At 42.5% G+C, this 21,453-nt stretch overlaps 1 protein-coding gene and 1 long non-coding RNA gene across 3 annotated transcripts; both read left to right on the top strand.

Moving 5' to 3' along the window:
• The first annotated feature begins 1,299 nt into the window (after nt 1-1,299).
• RFESD (Rieske Fe-S domain containing) lies at nt 1,300-7,930 on the top strand. Of its 2 annotated transcripts, XR_015184067.1 has the most exons (6): nt 1,300-1,482; nt 2,319-2,499; nt 2,590-2,624; nt 2,850-3,274; nt 4,534-4,995; nt 7,910-7,930. XR_015184067.1 is itself a non-coding variant. In XM_009952357.2 (4 exons), the coding sequence occupies exons 1-4, from the start codon at nt 1,405-1,407 to the stop codon at nt 3,198-3,200; spliced, it is 645 nt and encodes a 214-aa protein (XP_009950659.2). In that variant the 5' UTR covers nt 1,300-1,404; the 3' UTR covers nt 3,201-3,590. The 2 variants fall into 2 exon arrangements, 1 of the variants encoding a protein (XP_009950659.2); XM_009952357.2 differs by lacking the exons at nt 4,534-4,995; nt 7,910-7,930 and having other exon boundaries at nt 2,850-3,590.
• A 2,520-nt stretch (nt 7,931-10,450) lies between these two features.
• On the top strand, nt 10,451-17,183 carry LOC147413221 (uncharacterized). Its single transcript, XR_015184068.1, has 5 exons — nt 10,451-10,871; nt 12,538-12,662; nt 13,226-13,516; nt 15,019-15,123; nt 16,090-17,183. It is a non-coding gene; the product is annotated as an uncharacterized LOC147413221 (long non-coding RNA).
• The last annotated feature ends 4,270 nt before the right edge of the window (nt 17,184-21,453 follow it).

Raw genomic sequence — 21,453 nt, 5'->3', positions numbered from 1 at the left:
TGCTTTCGTTGCCTTCTGGTTGAAATCTCTCATGATCCGCTCATATTTTGCAGGTACGTATCCACTTTGTGGATGAGAAAGAGGCCAGCAGTAGGCCTGTGGTGAGAGGATCTAGTTACAGGTCTTTCATGACGAGGGCATGTCCTTTTCTAAGGGAAGGAAGTCTTTTGCCACCCTACATGCGTTTAGCAAACTCAGCAGCATGTTGTAGAATTGTCGAATCAAAGACCGATTTGGGATGGAAGGGACCTTTAAAGTCCAACCCCCCTGCAGTGAGCAGGGGCATCTTCAGCTAGGTCATTAACAAGCATGTGTTGCCTCAACAGCTTTCTTCTGGGGGACCTCCGATATGCCAAGGCAGTCCTTAATCTGCAGTTGGCTGCAGATAAGCATGCAAGTCTTGACTGTAAAACGAAGCTACTGATTGCTTATGCCAGTTGGGCCACGTAGAGTCCACAACGTGCCGACAGTCTGAGCCAGGCTGGGGTACCTGAATGATTTATGTGTACAAAATCCAGGCTGGCCCTAGAAGCGTCAATGAGCTGGAGGTTTAGTGCCAAGTGTTATTTTAATACTGGGTTTGGACACACAGAGATATGTGTATGTGTGTGTGTTGCTGTGTATAGATATATGTCTCTCTGTGTGTCTGTATGTCTATACACGTATGTAGGTAGATACACAATTTTTTAGAGGTGTGTTCGTAAGAGTGTTTCTAACTACAGGGTTCTGCATTTTAAGATTTTGCCCAATTTGAAAAGTTTATAGACAGAGTCAGTCAAAAGGTGATAGCAAAAAATTGGGGATTTCCTGCTCCGGTTTCCTACACGCGATACTTATTTTCTGAAGAAAACAAATTTTCTGAAGAAAATAAGCGTGGATGCCTGATTGGATCGTCTGATGAGTCTGGCAGTGACGTTTCACTTTCTAGGTAAGACTGGGTGGACGTTCCTGTAAACTGGAGAAGCAGAGAGTCGGTCCTTAGGGTCGATCTTGTGCAAATCAGATAACAACTGGCCTTGAGAACACCACGCTGTCATTCACACCAGTCTTCCCACACAACGGTTTATTAGGAAATAATCCTGAATAAACACGCAGCCTGGCTCTGCGCAGAGTTTTGGTTCGACGCGTCCCACTTGGACGAGGCGGCAGTGGTGTGGGCTGATGGGAGGATGGCGGCAGGAGGAACCCAGAGGTCTCTCTTATCAGGCCAGCCCCAGCGTGTGCCCCGGCTCCTTATCAGCCCTGTCAGAGCTGGCTCCTGCAGCGCTGAGCCTCCATACATCCTGGTGCTATAGGGGCTGGCCCTGCTGCCTCCTGTTTGCACATTAAAGCAGGGCTGCGACATGCGCCATCACTCCTGTGAGCAAGGCAGGACAGTTGTGATAGGCACAGCGAAGAGAGGCAATGCTGGACCTCGTTATTCTGAGCCTCCATTTCTTCATCTGCTTGCTCATCTCCGTCGCGATCTGGCGTGGACCGAAGGTACGGTGCAGCTCGCTGTGGCTCTGCACCCCCCCGCAGCGGGACACCCCCAACCGCCTGCAGTTCCCCTGTGGTCTCAGCGCGTACAAAGACCTTTTTTGACCTGATTTTGTGAGGAAGCGAGGGGAGCATGGTTGTACTGGGTATTCAGAGGGAGCTGGAATGCAGTAGCTAGTTGTAATCAAATTTAATAGAAAGGCAAGTTGTGTGATAAAACTGCTTATGTTCTCTGCTGGGAGAGGGAGAGGCTATTAGACATTTGAAATGTAAGAGGACGAAGAGAAAGGCAGGCGCATTTGCTAAAAAGGCTAGGTTGAATACAGCTTCTCAACAAACAATTTTTTTTCCCCTTTTGCAGGTGAAGTTTTTTATCAGCTTACACCTGTTTTTATTTCTAGCTGTGATGTTATATAAAGAGCATTGGATTTACATGTACATGCTGCCCATTGCATAGCCAAATTGTACAGTATTTCACATTTACCGCCCTTGTACTTGCTTGCATATAGGTTTTGAGGGGAGGTGGCGATTAAAGCACAGAGTAAATGAATAGTGATTGAGAATTTATCTTGCCTCAGCCTCAGGTATCGGGTTTGCAACAGCCGGTTTTCCTAGTCCCAGTTCTTTAAGTGAACATGTTGGCCAAACGTTATTGCCAAACGTTATCGCCAAACTCCTGCGCTTTGCTTTGTGCACACATTGATAGTCTTTTAACACCTTTCATCTCATGTGTTACATGGGTCGGGGTTTTCTCTGGGACCAAGACATCCGTTCTACACATAGAAATCCAAACATGACCTGCTTTGTAAGCAGCTTTTGGAATTTATTTGTGTTTTAAGGATGTGGATTTGCACAGCTCAAGCACAGAGACAGTTGAAATGGAGCCAGATGGGCTTATATTAATTGGCAGAGAAGATGACATAAAGAAGTCCCGAAGAACAACAGCCAAAGTCAATGGCAGAGAAGTCGTCGTTTTCTACCATGAAGGGAAATTTCATGCTATGGACTCTCGCTGCTACCGTAAGATATTTGCACATAAGATCTCAGTGTTGCACCAATTAAGCATAGATTCTGCTGCATAAATTAATGCTGTGTTCTACCATGTTTCAGATGAAGGAGGCCCTTTGCGTCTTGGAGAAATAGAGGTATGTAAGCAAAATAAAAATAACGCCGTGGCATAGAGTCATGTGAAAACTAACACATTTTTTCGAATGTTTTATCTGAACGTAACATGGAAAGAAATGGTTATACATGCAAAATAGCAGACAGCTATACAGCCAAATCACCAAACATGTCTTTTGTCCTAGCGATTCTTCCAGGAGAAGAGTCAGAAACCAGTGACTTACCATTTTTTCTTCTTCTTCTTGCAGGACATCAATGGTCAAGCATGTATTATTTGTCCTTGGCATAAGTATAAAATTACTTTGGAAACAGGAGAAGGATTATATGAAGGAAGAAACCCTTTGGAGCCGTCACCAACGCCGCAGTGGCTATCAATAGGAGTCAAACAGAGGATTCACAAAGTCACAATAGACAATGGGAACGTTTATGTGAGTCCTCCAGATTTGTCCGTGAGCTTTGACTCCGATTATTTTGCTGACAAGCACAGGAATAGTGGTGATTTAGCTATGGAAAAACAAAGCGACTCACAAGCAGCAGAGCAAGTCATGGCCAGAAAGCAGAATCCTGGTGAATGCTCCAATGAAGAACCATTGTCGTGAAATAAAAATGCACTGTGGCTGTGAAGATTGTCTCCAGATTAAATTCTAGTGTTAATGTTAAAGCATTGACACAGGTAGAACTGAGTAAGATAAAAAGCTCTGCATTGTCAGGAATGTGACTGATCTTGTGCCAAAGATTTTTTTTTTTTTGCACTTGCGTTTCAAAAAGACTCTTTTACAGTGGAGTGCTTCATAATATTTGGTATTTTAGAAACCCTATTTTGCTAGAATCATTTTAATTTTTAGGAGGGAGTGTATTATATTGCTGCTTATAAAACACATTATGTAGTTTAAACTAAATAGGCACGTGTAAAGGTTATGTTTATGTACTTAACAGTTTGTGCTTATAATGCCATCGGTATAAATGACATGGAAATTTTAAACTTTTTAGATATGCGAGCAATCTGGGTATGTTTAATAAGTGCCACAAAGAGAAGTAGAAAACGAGCTTTTTTATGCCTGTTTGTGTATTACTACCATGAGTCCATAGAAGTATTTATTTTCCTTCTCCTCACTGAACTCATTCTGGTAGTTTATCAGATAATGTGACAAGCGTTTGTCATGCATAGCTTGTCTTCCTGATTCTGCTGGATAAGGAAGACACTGTTGGGTGTGAAAACCTGATATGTGATGCAGTGGCTCTTGTTTGTTTTTATTTATCGTAAACACATTTTTATACATTGCTTTGAAAAAAGCATGCTTTCTGCTTGGAGCCAAAAGTTAGGTTTCTCTATGTGCATTCACTGCATAATATCAGGTTTGCCTGTTAACCCTCTGGGAAAGTTTACCTCCGAGCTGTGCTGGGTGAGGGGCAGGCTGGGCTCTGGGGCATGGTGTGTTCCCCTGCCCAGCCCGTGAGGTCCAGAGAGCAGAGATCCCATCTGAACGCTTAGCATCCTCTTGCATGGCTGCAATTGCGTGGCTGCAAATCTTCAGGTTGCGTTTTTGGGTGATTTGTTGGCTGCTTGCAAAGTTTAGTCATAAGTAGGCTTGGTTTGAAGTTGCCTGGTCTTCGTCTGCAGGTTCCTCTTGTGCATGCAGTGGGTCCTCTTGCTTTTGGTGTATGCGGAGGGTACGGAGGTCTGTGTCAACACCATCGTTCATATAAATGTACTTAAAAGTAGTGAGGTGTAGGGAAGTATCAGAGGAAAACATCTGTCCCCAATTGATCACAACGAAGAAAGCAAAGCACGCTGTCAATTCATGTCGCCGCATTTAAATTGAGATGTCCACTTCTGGTCGTGCCTCCTTACCTCAACCATACGTGGTTGACAGGGAGAAGTGACACCTTCAAGGTGCTGTTGATCAGACCTGCTTTGGTTTTGTATTGCAGAAGAAGTACAGCGCAGAAATGCTTTCCTCCTCCTCCACTCACTGACCACGCAGCCAACCAGTGCCGATGAGATCAGATGTGAATGCCTGTCTTCCATCAGATGAGTCGCATCTTGATCATCTGCTAGAAAATGCTGTTATTTGCTGACTGGTCCTGTGTGTTTCTTTTTTAAAGGAATACCTAACCTTCTCTTTCTCCATCCTCTTGCAGCCGCAGGGCAGATGGTGAGAAGGTGGGGAGGTGACATGGCGGATGCTCCAAGGGACCTGGAGCACCCATCCCGTTGGGTGGTGCAGAGGGGGACAGAGGATTGCTTCCCTTCCCTCCCTCCTCACCCAACTACCTGCACCCACAATGAAGCTCAACCGTAGGTGTCTTGTCCTGTGAAAGACGTGGGTCGTGTAAAAGAAAAGTCCTGTAAGATCTTCAGATACACCTGCATTGGCTCGCCTGATTGCTTAGGTAGTCTTTTTATTGCCTTTTTTTTTTTTTTTTTTTTTTTAAAAAAGGCACTGCATTAGTAGAAATTGACTATTTAAATTAATAAAGATACAGTTCAATTTAGTAAAGTACCAATTATGAGTTAAATATTATTGCCCATATGCCATTTAGTAGGATGTTAGCAATAGGAAGTCTTACTTGAAAGTTTCATAAACATGTTTGTATCAGTGGAAGAGTGCTCAGGCTTTACCAGAAAGGAATTTTCTGGCTAAAATCCAGCAAAGTGTTTAATCATATGTTTACTGTTAATCATATGAAATCTGTGGAACTGCATGCCCCGGCTTAGAAAAGTCTCTTTTCTTCTGTACTTCTCAAGCGTAGTAACTATCTGCAAGCTTTTAAGATGTTTTTGCTTTTGTTTTAAACATGTTCTTATTCTCAGGGAGATTGCATTAATTTGTTGTATAAAGTTTGTCAGTTAGTTTACTTTCCCGTCAATTTTCTTGTTGATGATCACAGAAGGAACAGAGAATTATTAACTCAGGTGGCTGCGAACAAAGGAGGGAGAGTTGGATGGCTGTTAGATTTTCTTTTTTTTTTCTTTTTTTAAAATTTTTTGACAGCAAAAAAACCCAACCTACAGCACGTTAAATGCACTATTCCATTTTATTTGTCTGAGCTTTGAAGTGCTAGAATATGCACCTGATTTGCATAGGTAACCGTTTAATGTCCCAGAGTTGGACATTTCTGAGTCTCTTGTCCTGACAGCCCTTTCAGGGTTGCTGGTTACACTGAGAGACGGCGTATGGACATGGAAAACGCGGGGGTTATCCTGAAAGGCAGCCAGTCAGGGGACCCGGAGGGAGGGACGGAGCGGGATCACGGGGGGATCTCAGATGCAATAGGAGAGCGGGGGCAGCTGGCACCGGAGCTGGGCAAGGACTGTCAGGAGAGGTGAGCAGAGGAGGTCTTGGTACTGATGGGGGAAGGAGACTTCGGTGGGGAAAACCAGAAAAGGCAGCAGAAGGCAGTTTTGGGGAGCAAGGAGATGGAAGCAGGGTGGGGGATGTCCAGGGATGGAGGATCATCCACACCCCCCTTGCCACTGGTGGGGATAGAGGAAGGCCGGGACGTGGCTGTTTGCAATTAGAGACTAATAGCGGGACAAGGAGGGAGATGAGGAGTGGTTCAGTTAAGGCAGCAAGACTGAGGTGGCATTTAAGGGATAATGAAGAGACAGAAGGAATGAGTAGTTGTGGGCAAGAGACCAAAAAGTCACTGGCTGGGTAATTAGAGCTTCATGGAGAGATGTGTTAATGATGTTAATATCAACCCTCCACATCATTCAGAAGGAGTGTTTCGTTGGCGATAGTTTTGCGGGTTTAGTTTAATTTGACAAATGAGCAGACACCATCTGCTTTCCCATCATTAATCAGCCAGGCAAAGAACAGAGAAATGTTTTCTGTGCTTGGGACTGAAAATTTTCATGATGACTCTGCCAGACATCCAGGCTCTGTAAGCTGCTTTCACAAGCAGCTTGAACAGAATAAACAGGTTGTGTTTATTCTATCATGGAGCCATCTTTTGAAGAAATACAAGTGAAAACTACGACCATTGTAGTTTGAACTGCAGCTTGGGCCTTGACCTGATGTAGCTGCACTGTAAACCTGAATTCGATGATGTTAACTGTAAGGCTGGATGCTGCACGTTTCCCTTCTGTGTGTACTGCTTTCTTCTGCAATGTCCCCTTCACCTCGTGTGGCACACGAAGTAAAGGATGCCTTCAATGTAAAAAGTGTTTTAAGTCAGGATTGAGCAGTTCACGAATGTAACCCATATGGAGCATTTACATTGGTGAAGGCAGTTTCTGCAGGACAGGAGATCACATCAGGCAGGGAAAGCTGCCCAGTCTGTAGGAAAACAGTTTTAAAACCAGCCTTGTCCTGTTGAAGCCCTTTTCAAGAGCTTTATACAGTTGCTAATTTCACACTTCATTTTGGAATGGAATCAGGTCTGAAGTTTGCACCTGCTCTTCCTGATATGATTGGGAGAAGTAATTAACATTTTCCCCTGCTGATTGCACAAACACAGGCTGTAAGAGGCAGTGCTCACCGATTCCCAAGCGACCCTTGCTCTGCCCACTTGGCTTGGCAGCTGCTCTCGAAGGGCACTGCAGGGAACAGGGGATGGGGAAGGCAAATAATATTGCTGGAGAGGTTCTGAAGCCTCTGGTTGTGTGGGGGGAGAGGGGACATGTGCGGGGACACTGCCTGTCGTGGGAGAGACAGTCCTACAGCGGGTCTGACCGGTGGGGGCTTCCTTACCCCAGCTGCATCTGAGGCACCCAGGGTAAACTGTTTTCTGCCGGGCCAGCAAATTCAGCCATCTCCACTGGTGGCTAAACTGGCACTGTGCTGAGGGCACGGGGATGGAGGAGGAGTAGGTGAGGCTTGAGGGGGTGTGATGAGTTGTGTCAGTTCTTTGAACTCTATCCAGCAGTTGTTGGGTTTTACATGGCGTTTATTCATGCAAACCTACTGATTTCGTTCAGTGGAATTTTTTACTTGAATGAAGAGTTAAACGCAGTTTTCAATTTCTGATCTATAAACTACTGAACTAGGCTGAAAGGGAAAGCGCCAGTTTTGCTTGTAGATACACAAACCGAGAAATTGATGCAGATATCCTGATTAGCCCATTAATGACTCTTCTTCCATGAGATGAAGAGAGTGCCCTGACAAGCACCGGCTGGGGTGCTTGAACAGTGGGATTGTTCTGCTAAAAGAGATGTTTGAGAAGTACAGTTTGTTGTTGCAAGCCGTAGTAGTTAGAGATCCAAGGAATCTATTCCAGAAATAGTTATCCTGTATGAAAGTTATGGTAAAATGTGTGCTATCTTATTTTTTAAAAAAGAGTTGTATTTCATTTAACTCTTCAGATTACAGTGAACAAAAGAGATTATTTTGTTTGTGGCTTTCCATGTGCTCTGGGTATTTTGCTGAGGCTGTGATTGACTAAGGACCGAGACAACACAGAGGTTACAGATAAAGGTAATATCTTTTTATTAAGCCAGCCACTGTAGAAGTTGGAAAAAATACTGAAGATTTTAGGCACACTAAAGTAGGGCTGTAGTGCCTGAAGTCTTTTCTGACATATTTGTGTTTATATGTGAGTTGTTCATAGGAGATATTACCTCAGCTTGCAAATGTGCTGCCTTGATTTTGATTAATGTCCAAGATACATCCTGTCTCCATTCAAGCACCATGTTTTTTATTATAGTCTATACTGAACGTCCTGAAAAAATGGCATGTTTATTTAGCACAGATAGCTGCAGGGAAAATTACACAATTCTGTAGCTGCAGTTTGGCCCAGGAAGGCATAGGAGAGCAGTGCAGAGGTTGCTTTCCACACAAGGTTGTGTGGCCTTGCAGTGTTCCTGGCACCTTACTGGCTCAGCACCTGAGAAATCAGCACCATCGTCTGAATTTGAAGAGCAATAGCTGTTCAGGATGAATAGCACCTCCTGTGAGGCTGTGTCACCTTGCAGTGCTAGTGGTATTTTTCATGAGATTCAGCACTGAAAGAAAACCTGAAGGTCGTCATCAGTTTGGAGATGCAGGTGTTCACACAAATTTTTGTTAACAGCTTGGCGACTCTAGCACGTGCTAAGCAGAGAGGAGGGTTGATGTTAACTAAATTCCTGTGCAAGGCCGAATGCAAAGTCCTGCACCCAGATTGAGGGAACCACCAGTATGAGTACAGCCTGGGTGATGAGGGGATGAAGGTGCTTAGGGGGCTGGAGCAGCTCCCCTGTGAGGACAGGCTGAGAGACCTGGGGGTGTTCAGCCTGGAGAAGGCTCTGGGGAGACCTTAGAGCGGCCTTTCAGTGCTGAAAGGGGGCTGCAGGAAAGGTGGGGCGGGACTTTTGGTCAGGGGGCGTGGTGATGGGACGAAGGGTAACGGTTTCAAACTGAAAGAGGGGAGATTTAGATGAGATATTAGGAAGAAGTTCTTCACCGTGAGGGGGGTGGTGAGACACTGACACAGGCTGCCCAGAGAAGCTGTGGCTGCCCCCTCCCTGGCAGTGCTCAAGGCCAGGCTGGATGGGGCTGGGAGCAACCTGGTCTGGTGGAAGGTGTCCCTGCCCGTGGCAGGGGGTTGGACCAGAAGGTCTTTAAGGTCCCTTCCAACCCAAACCATTCTGTGATTTTATATAATGTTTTACTCCCGGTTATTTTTTCCATTGCTTTTTTAATAACTGATAACATGTTAATGTAAGGACATGCATGTTAGAAATACTTTAACTATCGGGTTTTTTTTTTAAAATGTGCTACTTCTGTGTTGATCTCTCATCCCAGTGTGTTTTGCTTCTATAACTTGGACAATGCAAGCTTCAGTGGTAACTATCTGTTTTTTTCTATGGACTTCTTTTACAAGATTTTTCTTTGCTGTGCAGAATGAAAGAATCCTTTCCGAGAGCATTCATAGCAGTAAAACAGGGTAAGACAGTAATATTGCCTCATATAGCCTGTGTTTTCAAATTTTATCGGTCACTTCCTTAGTGAGTGATATTATCTGTACTTCATAGCTGTGAAACTGAAGCAGAAATTAACATTTGAAATGTTTGCTAGTTTTGGTATAGATGAGTATTCCTCCAGGAAAAAAATGTAGGTGCTGAAAATGAAACAAAAATGATACGAAACGTTTTTGGCATTTACCCAAATGCTCTCCCCATATCTCCCAGTTGCAAAGTGGAAACAAGAAGGAATCCAAAAGTTCCTTCAGGCTAAATAAAATAAACCTGATTTCTTGTCTTTTTAAGTTCGAAAGAGATGTAAACAGAGCTGTTCTAAATCCCTTTCCTGAGATCTCAGATAAGCGACATAGCCCATAGTTGCTGCCTCTTGCAAAGGGAAGCAGTTATGCTCTTTAACGGCGATGACTAGCTTTTCCATTATTTGAGCAATGACATATTTAGCCACGTCTTACACGTAGGAGGCTGCTTGCCAGAAAGCTCCTGAACTCTCCCTGTGCCTGGCTCTGCAGAGCTCACCCTGGAGCTGTGGCTGGGGCCCGAGGGGACAGTGTATTTCTCCACAGACGACCACTGGCTTCTGATGAAATCCATGTGCCTGTGAGAAATGGTTCCAGAAATGCACGTGGATGGTCTGCGCTTGTGCCTTGGATGCCTGTGGTCAGGGTGATTCGCAAAGAGCTGCGTGGCAAGGCTGGGGTCCCGTGGCAGCGCTGCTGGTGGACCTGCTGCGGGGCCGCTGGGCATTGGTCGCCAGGTTGATTACAGAAGAGGATGGGGCTCCTGTGGCCCCTCCAAGTCCCTTTATGAAAGAGCTGTGGGTGGGAAGAGTGACAGTGAGAATATCAGCTTACTTGGCCAGAATTGTTCCAGGTAAGATAAAAAGTGCAGCTTCGCCTTGGGACCTCTGACAAAGTCCTGGTGTTTAACATAAAACACCTTCTGCAATGTCATCTCTATATCTCAGGAGCAACATAAACATTAGTAAAGAACGAATATCACTAATGAAATGGCTGTCAAGGCCTTTCACGTGTCTCCCATCTCCCAGTTTCCTTGCAGCCAGGGAAACGGAACAATGAAGGGCAAGTTGCCCGACAGCTGGCAGGCTTCAGGTGTTTATTTCAAAGGGGACGAACTGAGTTTCCAAAACAAGCAGCCCTTGCTCTTTGCAAGATCTCTTTCAACCGCAGCGGCACCTGACAGCGTACGCATCTGAGAACTGACTGTAGCTGTGTCCTGTCCTGCAGAACGTGGGGCGTGCATGGTGCTTGCTCTGCTGAGATGGGATCTTGGCACAACGCTGCGTGGTACATGGGAATGGTACCTAGCCACGGGCTTTTATTAATTTGGATTAAGAGGAGCTAAGGTACGTGGTTATGCATATGTATGCATATTATACAAACTTTTCCTGTAAATAAAGCTCTAGCTGCTAGGCTATAGCACGTGGTGAATGGCAAAGGAGGTAGCTGCCAGGCCATTTCTTCACTCAGATGTTCATCCTTTCCAGAGTTTGATAATCCAGGTTCTGATAACACAAACATAACCCTTATAATTTAGGGGTGTTGTAGCAGCTGAAAATCAGTTCTTTTTTATGAGGCCATGACTTGGCCATACTTTTGGAAACAGTGACTTCCTTTGCAACCTGAGCTGTGTCAGAGCCCCACCATATTAACAAGCACAGTTTGTCCTCTCCTGGTGTGATGCAGTGGAGGAATTTTGCCTCATGCCACTTTTTTTTTTTTTTTTTTTTTTTTTTTTCAAATGCAAAAGCCATTACAGCCTTGGAGTTAGGGCAAAACTTCTGGAGCGATAAAAAGGCTAGGAGACCTTTACAGAAAGTTCTTATACCTAGATATAGGAATCTCGTACTCCTCCCAAATTAGCGCTCACTGGTGCAAAGGCAAGTTTAGCAAAATTCATCAGGCACATAGACTGTTTTGCAGGATTAAAGACTTAATGTCCAATATTTTCCTACTTTACCTATGTGTTAAATATTCTCCGACTGTTGAGCATTGTTTTGCCTTGATTGCTTGGTGTATGTCTCGAACTGTACCTGCATAATATCCAAGTTTTCACTGAAAACCTTATCAGTTTTCTAGATAGAAACAAGATCAAAGGATAATGACCCCCATTATTCCTGGCAAATGAGGCAAAATTTAACATAGACAGTGCTCGTTAACTTTGGGTCGAGTCCCATATCTCTGAACTGAGATACTGAAAACCTGTTTGGTTTTATCTGAGTACGTAATAACACGCAGCTCTTTTATGTGGAACAACAGCTTTCTTTGGTGGTGGTTTTAGGTAAGCATTCTGTACTTAAAGGAATCACAGCATAAAGTGTACAGATGTGCAGTTAGTCATTGCCCATTAAAATTTTTTTCAAGTGACTTGCCTAAATTCTATCAAGGAAAAAATTCTTCAAAAGTAGCTAGAAGTTTTTCACATCTATGATGAAACCATTCACTCAAGCTGTAAGTGACAGCAGACTACAAAGTTTCGAGGCAAGAGCCTTTTGAATGCTATCATGGTCGTAGTTGCTGTCCCAACCTCGTGCTATTACCTTGGTAATGGATTTGAGACTCTACGTAGAATCGTAGAATCACAGAATACAGAACTGTGAGGTACAGGGCAGCATGGCCAAAAGAAAAAAAAAAGGACAATAACATCAGACAAATGTACATTTGTTGATTCTGGTAGAACAGGAAGTTTGGAAACAATCTGGGAAGGCCTAAATTAGTATTGAAAACAAATGAACAAGAAATAACAGCACAAGATCTGTTCAAAACACTGATAGCATTTTGACATCACTCTGCAGATGTTTCCCTTTCTTATAATTAGCTTTTTCACTTGCATGTCCCAATAATAGTGTTAATAATGCTTATTTTTGCCATTATGCCTAATAATCAGAAATTAGCTTAAAAAAAGAGTTTTGCTGTCATTTATGGTATCACATGAGTCCCTCCTTCTAAAGCATAAAAAGGGTCATTTAAGCTGTACTCAAGACATCTCAGAAAATCCTGTTGTTCCTCTAGCTGGTTGCTTCACATCCTGACGAGGTGTCTGACGCATGGTTCCCAATTCCAAGCCATCTGATGCTACTGGCTGAAATCCACCAAGATTAGCTGTAGGACTTCATAACATCTTACTAGGTGAAATGGTAATTACAATCTATTTTCTGGTAGATGGTGTCAAGAAAGAAATCAAGCATTGATTCATCTCTGGACAATGCAAAATGTTTCGGTGTTAATAAATAGCAATATCAAATCCGTCACCTAAAAACAAACAGTGCAGAGCCTGTTTGAAGGTCTGAGAATTTGTATTTCATTAGTTATGAAGCAGTATTGTTCAGAGATTTTCTTTAAGGTTGTTAAAAGCAAATGCCAAGGCTAAAATATCTAGGCATGTTATGTTTACACTTTGTTATTTCCACACTTTGTTATTTCCTTCTAATGTAGAGGATTAATAAAATATCTGACTGATTTTGAGCATCCTTAGTGCTTGCAATGAGATAACTCACATTTGTCGTCTTACATCCCTTACTTCGGGCAGCAAGGCGTTTAGCTGATGTCAACGACAGGTACTTGCTTAGCATCGGATACGTGCTGTTTATTTAGGTGCCTAATTTATACATCCAGTTCTGAAAGGCCATGAATTTATGTGATCCTTCCCTTTGGCAATTTCCCTGACATGAACTCTTCCCCTTCTCTTCTCCTTACAAAGGCCACAACTGAAAACGAACTGATTTTTCAAGCCAGACTTTTCGGCTGATGTTCTGAGAAGATGCAAGTGTAGAGACACACAATATTTTATTTTTCTGCTGTGTGGGGATCTGGCTAGGAGAGCCGAATAAACTGTTCTGTGGGATCTCCTTCTGGGAGCTATGGTGTTTAATAAGAACCATTTTGTAGAACAACAGCATTTTCCCAAATGGATCACTGTCTTGGCATTGCTTTATTCTAGACCAGCCCTTAGCTGAGAAGCTTCTGAAGAACCGCAGCCATTTAACAGCCTGTGAGTATCTGCTGCAGTTAATTTCACAACACGGGTAGCTCATCACCCAGAGGAAGACAAAAGAAATGAAACTTCTGCTGATTGCAATTAGAAAAAAATGAATGCAATAATCTGGTTGTTCATGTTGGCACAATAAAGCTAGTATTTAATTATTTTTAAAGTCACAGAAATAAAGATGGTTTGGTTCACCTGCCACCCCTTAATATTCTAATAAGAAATAACTTTGCGGACTTCATGTAATGCTCTCTCCACACTTTATGCCAGTGTTTATAGCTTTTAAATTGTTATTTTTGAAGTTCCTGACTCTCTGATCGTTCTTTGCTGTACTCTGATTTTTCAGTCGTGCATCACCTCTGCTCTGCTGTGATGGCAGAGCATCATAGGGTGTATGCATGCAGAACCCATCTCAGTCCTAATCCTCACGTAACATTGTACAAAGAGACCCCGAAAAGGTGATCCATACAGAAACCGGTGCCATTTCTTAGTTCTTTTAAGTGTATCGAAGTGTTAAATAACAAATCTGCAGGCTAGTGGGATGAATGTGGTCTTACTGTCAGAGCGACTGAAATGAGACTGAGAACAAAGAATGAAAAGACTGGAAAAGTTAGGAATGAGAAGAATTCTGATTTCAGGTTAGAGATCAATATAAATGAGAGGTCTTTGGATTTAAGTCCTCAGCTTGTCGTGCCGATGTATACATTCTATACATACTGATAGCAACGCTTCTGGTATGCGCTAGGGAATAAGGGTTGGCATTCAGATGCTCCTTCAGTAAGACCCACCCTCCATAAAAGTCCTTTTCAAAATTTCCGTACGGACCATAAGGCAGCAGCCGGGCACAGTCCCCAGTTTTAAACCACCTCCTGCAGTTTGTCTACAGCAGCAAGGACGAAGGTCTGGCTACCCCCTTCCCCTTGCACTGCTTTCAAACAGCAAGAGAATTTGGTGACATTGATAAAATTTCTAAGATTTGAGGATGTGGAGCTAACCTAAGACACCTTCCACGTGCAGTGTATTAGTGGGGTGCATGGTACTCTTTCTATAAACGCCATTTTCAGAAGGGAGGACTGGACCTCCATCTCCCCACGAGGGGTCATGTGCATGCCCATTACCTGCAATGACTGGACGACAAAGTTTGCCATCCCAAACGAGGGAAGAGGTTTCCATGAAGCTAACAATGAAAGGCTCATCCACATCCTTGCAAAAAAATACTAATCACAGCTAAAATATTGCACTATCCATTTTCTTTTTTTTTTTTTTTTTTTGTCATCTGCTTAAAAAAGTTGTTTTACTATTGCCAAGCTATTCCTGTCTTCAGTGGTCAAGTAAGAAATTGCAAATTCAGGTCAACAATCTGCCCTTGCGTACTGTGAATTGAGTAAGCCACTATTTCAGATGGATGCAGAATACTATTGACAGGATTCAGAACATCAAAACCATAAAATGTTAATTTCTCATCATAATCTTGATCACCTACTCATAAGAAGTTCATCTTTGTTTAGTTTAGGAATTCTGGAGCTTCTGAGGAGGTGCATATACTGTGATGGATCTAATGAGGAGGCATTTACCATGTATGCTCCATACCACAACACAGGGGTTGCAAGAAGGTGGGTGAGATTTCTGAAGACCCTGCTCTTACTCCAGCTGAAATTTCTGTGGTATGCATTTGGCTTGAACAGTTATTTTTTAGACAGTTCAGAAATTTTGTGGGTGATATTGTCAGACTTGTAGCTCTTACTGACTGGTTGTTTCAAGCTTCTCTTGGACAGGAATTAAACTCATAAAAGGACTGGATTTAAAACAACAGGTTCTCCAGCAGAGTAAACCATGGATGTACCAACATAAGATTAAAACTCAATTAATTAAATCCCATTTAGCACTCTGTAGAAATGTGTCACCTAAAATAGTTCTATATACTCACTTTATATTACTTTGCTGACAGCTCAATTTTAAATTAGTACAAATGTTTTGACTAATGGAGAATGGAAAATACTCTTAAAGACTGAAGATTTCAAATAAGCCCCATTTATGTTTGGTTTGTTGTTTTTTTTTTTTTAATTTTTGTGTTTTCCTGTAATGGATAGGAAATAAGAGGTAAGTCCAGCCATTAAGTAACTCCACTTCTGGACTTCAAGCACAAATTATTTTTGTTTTGGTCGTGGTGCTGTATATCATTTAGTTTTGAACTCACTTAAAAAGACTTTTGTGAAGAAACACAAGCTGCACAAATCACAGCACGCAGGCTTCACTGAGCACTGGCTTTCAGAGGGGGAAACTAAGTGCAAACCCAGAATATTTTGTCCCAGCAGGACAAATTTTGTCAAAAGCAAAACAAAGAAGAGAATAAAATGTCTTGTAGGGATGTTGCCGAATAAACTACTGTTTGTAAAATCCATGGGAAAGTCTATCAACCTAGAAGCTTATAGAGAACACTGATTGCTATTAAGGAGAAAACACGATTGATTTTCTTCTTTGTAAGCTGTTTTTTCCACTTTGTTTTACCTTGCTCCCAGATGTTTTTCCCTGCTTGGTCTTTTCCGAACATCATGCCCCTACTTTTCTATTTTTCTTAGATGAAAAAGCATTCTTAGGCAATGCTGGCAAGATTTCTGGAGATACGAATCTACATTCAAGACTATAGCTTAAGCTGCTGCCACATACGTAACTGAAAATCATGATGTAATTTAAGACTCTTCACTGTAGAAAGCTGAGTGAAGATTACTGATGGTTCAAATATAAGGAAAACAAAACAAAACAAAACAAAACAAAACAAGAACTGCCAAATCTTTTCTTGCAGAAAAAAGCCTGATTTTTTAGAAAATATGTTCAGAGAAGAAAAAAAACGTATCAAATGTGTGCCTGAAAGTAGTATTTACTGTTTAGACTTATATTGTAAGAAGGTCAGGGCTTCTTAATTATTTGGAGACTTACCCATTGCCTCTGAAGGGGAACTAAAGAAAAATAGGGCCTTTTCCTTAGAATTTTACTAAAATTGATGCTATTTGTCATGTGCTGTTTCTGTCTTCAGTTTTAAACTGGGAAGTGAGATCTCACCCTAAGCAGGCTATGAACATGATTTTCGAAAATCATACCAATTTTGTTCTTTCTTACGATTCAGCAGACAAGTTAACTTTAAGAAAGAAGGAAAAAAAAATATGAAATTCAACCAAAATTGCATTCTTTTGTATTAACGAATCACGATGAGGTTAATAGAAAAGAAGCAGATGGAAATTTATAATGCACATATTACCATCAGAAGAGCAACACATCTGCCATGAAAAGGAAAATAGAAGAAATGAAAAAGGAAGTTTAGACTGAGTGCAATGTTTGCTAAACCTTTGTAGACACTAAGTGGAAAACACACCTGTGACTTGTACGTGTGTTCATTTCATCCAGATCAACTGACTCTGCTGCCGATTCCTTGCTTTTCTGCAGTATCAATAATAGCATGTTGTTATAATATCAGAAAATGCCTCTTCTTGCTCTTTTCTGGAAGTGATCTTTTTTTGCAATATGAAAAATATAGGCCCTTACTGCTAATCTGTTTTGATTGTTTCTGAGCAGACCATCTTGCACGCTGACCAGTCTGGCCTTTTGGCCTCATTTTTCTTGCAAGTCCAATACTACTGATAAAGCAATAGACAATAAAGCTCATTAACAGAAAATACCTGGTGTTAATCAGTCAATTTATATCTATGCAAACTCTAGACCAGTAACAGATACTAAAATTATTAAATTTTAAAATTTAGTACAAATGTAATAAAAAAATTAAAAGCTAATTAAAATACAAAAAGGTAATTTGTGGTTACTTTTATTTACCTCAACTTGGAGAAAGTAAAGCATGAAAGGACAATACCAGTTTATGGATTAAATGAAGGTTTCATCTTCTGTTTGGAGAGCTGACATTCAGAAATGCCAGCTTTTTATTGAAAACTTTTTATGTGAAAAATAACCAAATTTGTCCTGGTCCTTCTCATTGATTTCAGAGGTGAGGTGTAAAGTGCAGATATGCACTTCAAATTATAAAAAAAAAACCCAATCCAGTAACAACAAACCCCACCATAACAACAAAAATTCCAAGAAACTTTCTGAAAACAAAAAATGACACAGTGCTGTGAATTTCTGTCTCCCTCCTCTTCAGAGGGAGCAAATGCCAGCCTGATTTCCCTAAGCAATGCTTAGAGAGTCATGTTGTCCGTACCACCCATCCGTCAGCCCTTTGTAGTAAACTTTGACTATAGTGGACTGACAGTGGCCTTGAAGGTATTGAATTCTCGCTAGTTCTGCAAAAATTGGATGTTCAATTGCTTCACAGATGACAGCCAAACCCGGAACAGTTCTGTGACTCTACATTGTGTACCTGGGGTCAGAGGCAGGAAAATGGTCATTCACTGGCTACTGTTCCTAAAAATAATCCATTGATAAAGACACTTTCATTTATGTCCTTTTGCCACGTGCTATTTCTCACGTTGCAGGTACAGTTCTCACTCAGCGAACGCGCCTGAGCAGCCAAATACCTCTCGAGAGTGGGCTGCCCTCTGCAATAAGTAGTGTACTCTTACTTATTGCAGAGACAATGTGGGAGGCTAGGAGACTAAAATTAAGTGATTCTCTGCTACAGTGAAAGCAGTAAGAACAGCATTCAAATCCATGAAAAACATTCGGTTACCACACACGGGTCATCCTCTCCTGATGCCTTGATGCATGCCTCTGTAGGTAGAGGTGTGTGGACAGCCAAGGAGGCTGAGAACTAGAAGGAGTATTAAAGAGCAGCAAAATCATAACAGAAGGGAAAATAAGAAAGCAGAAATCAGGAAAATAAATAATTAATAAAAAAGAAACAACCGATTTCAAGTCCAGCTCTGAACTGGATTTTGGGATTTTTAGAAACAAAAATTACTTTTTTAAACACGGAATGGCCATCCAATGCCCACTTGGAAGATAGTTTAAGATCTGTATAAGCAAAGCTGGTTAACAATGTTCTCTGTCTTAATTGTGGAGAAATGCAATTGTGTAAAAAGCTTTGGAATATAACTTTAAACATGAAACTTACTCCTGATGAACTTTTATTTATGACTTGTTGAACTTGCAGCTTTGATAGGTGAATAACTGGCTTTGTTATGCATATACTGTATGGTAGATATTTGTATACCTAGGTATAATATTTATTCTTTAATTTTCTCTTCTTAAAATGCACATTAACTCACATGTTTAGCTAATGTTATTAGGTAATTTTCGTTTACCTGATGTAAAGAATGCTACCTGCAGTCCTGTGATACATTTTTAGTAAGAGAAACTAGAAACTTCATGCACTACTGAGCAAAACTGTGAGCAGGCAGAGGGCAGACCTTCTGCAGGAGCATGTTAAGTAGTTTGAGGCACTTCTTCCTGTAGAATTCACGTGCTGGGTCACTCGGTCTTAAACGCTTATCCAGGGGATCATAAGGTGGATTGAAACAGCCTGGAAATTTCAAAACACGCTGACCGTATGCCATCCCTTCCCTGCCCCTGAACTACAGCAGCGTCTCCTGCCAAGGTGGTCTCACACCTCTTCCAGCACCTTGTGGCAGGGGACACCTCAGCCCCAGGGACCTGCAGAGTGCTTTGATCAGCATGTCTGGCTGGGCCACCCCAGAACAGACTTTTCCCCTGCCTCTGGTGGGGAGCACCTGCCCCTTCCCCAGTCCCCTTGGTGCTTGCTCCATGCCCACCTCTCCCTGCAGCTCAGCCTCAGAACCGAGGCCAACAAGCCTTGGCAAGGAGAACCAGGGCAGGCTGGGGCGGCGATGGTGCTCCTCTGCATGACGTGGTGGTCTGTATCCACCTCGAGGCGGTGGGTGCTGCCACTGAAACATATAAACTACTTTTTTTTGGTCCTTTGACCTGCTTTCTAACACAATTAATAACACTTGTTAAACAATGACATGAGAACTACATGGTGCCACTGTACATCTACAGTTGGGGATTCTTACCACTGTGAATGGTGTGTGTTCTTCTGCAGCATGCAGTGTTTTCAGCCCTTCATCTCTGCAGCAGGCTGAGGCATGTAGGCACCAGATGGGTCCCTTCCTCATGGTACGGGACCTTGTTCCCCTCACTGCTGAAGGCTGCAAGCTTGGAGGGCAGTCCTTGCACTGGGCTTCTGAAGCAGCAGAGCTGGCTTCTGGTAATCCACGGCTCACCCTCATGGTGTTAGCAGCTTTCCACAACTCAGCAGTTGCTTTCACAGCTCTGTTCTGCAAACTGGGTCTGGTTTAAATCAAAAAAGTGTTGTTTTTCTTTCTTCTCCTCCCTTCAGATCATTTTCCACCCCCTTCCTAATTTTGGTTGAATATTGGGCTGATATTACATTACTCGACCTGATACCGTAATACTAGGAAAAAAAATAGCTAATGTAGATGTTAATAAGTGGCCAGGAGTAGATAAAATTTGTGAGAGCATTCCTCAGAAACTCAGATAAGAAACTGCAGAACTGGGTCTGGGGTCTGTGTGTCACTGGAGGTGCCATCAGAGGCTGCCAGTATGATCAAAAACTGCTTTAGTGGGATCTGGGGAACACTGAAGCAATGGGTCCAGCTGCCGTTCCTGGTAAGATGATACAGTCTGTGACAGAAAATGAGATCAAGGGACATGTGGATGAACATAGTCTGTTGGGAAGGTGTTGGAGAGGCTCCAGTGAAGTCCAGTGCTGCTGGCATTTGGAGGAAGGGCAGTAAGTATGCCTATAAGGGGGTCGTGTGGGCATAATAATCCTCTTGCACTTTTGAAAAGCCTTTGAGAAGCTTTTGCAAAGCTTATTAAACTTGGTAAAGAAACTAAGTTGCCACAAGATTGGACGAGAGGTTGGTTTTTGGGTTGAAAGCTGGTGTAAGAAGAGGAAGTGAAGGACAGGGCTTAGTGGTCACTCTCCAGGCGGGAGAGGATTCATGGAGTCAGGCAATAATTCAGGTCAGAAGGGACCTCTGGAGGTTATTTAACCCAGCCTCCAGTCTGAATACATCTAACAAGCTCAGATTGCGCAAAGACTTTTCCAGGGAGACCTTGAATGCCTCCAAGGATGGTGATTCCACAACTTGTTGAAAAACCCTTGGGGTTTGTGCTGGTTCTTCTTGATGCCTCTACCAGTGACCCCTAGACAGCAGTCAGCAGTGAAATTTGTTGGGCCGGAGGGACAGAAACCACTGGCCGTGAGTGCCTGTGCCATTTCTGAAATTGGCCTGAGTATGTCGGGGGGGAAATAAAAAAAAAAAAAAAAGTGCTTCCCAGCCCGATCAACCCTACACCATTTTTCTGGCATAGTTGTACTGAAAAATATTAGTGGTCCTTGACACTGTTGCGCCATTCATTCCTTGCTCTCCCACACAGAGTGGGATTTTGTTGGTTTGGATGTGGCAGATGGCTACAACAACAGAAAAATTCCTTTTGTTTGCTGGTGCTTTGTCCCTGCAGGAGGTCTTGGCTGGCAGATCCTGGATGAGCAGCAATAAAGTCAAGCCTATCACAGGTTACATTAGGAAGAAACACTTCTATTCAGCAAAACATATTGCTGTTATCTGGAGTCATCTATTTTTCTTGAAGAAAAAAAAAATAAATAAATAAAAACCCGAAACTGGCAATTTACCTCTCCTAGAACAATGTAGTTTCTTGTTCACCTACAGCTGATCAGAACATCAGCAGCAGCTCTGTGCAGCATGCAAACTCAGATATCTAACGAGTGGGCTTGACAACAGTTTTGAATCCAAGGGCATTAAATCCCCTCACTGTCCTGAAATTACAGGCCAGTTAGTCCTATGTGGATCAGCGCAAGGAAGGCTACAGCTTCCACAAGGAAAAAATACTCCTCCTCGACTTGGCTGCAGTTATCCTCTTGCCGTGGAAAATATCATTCCCCTTTTGTCAGCAAAGACTGCGTATTTGTCTTCATTGCTTTATCTGAG

Source organism: Leptosomus discolor, chromosome Z (assembly GCF_034619465.1).
Source record: "Leptosomus discolor isolate bLepDis1 chromosome Z, bLepDis1.hap2, whole genome shotgun sequence".
Taxonomy (NCBI): domain Eukaryota; kingdom Metazoa; phylum Chordata; class Aves; order Leptosomiformes; family Leptosomidae; genus Leptosomus; species Leptosomus discolor.
Note: the sequence above shows the minus strand (reverse complement) of the source record. Positions and strands in the feature narration are given on the sequence as shown.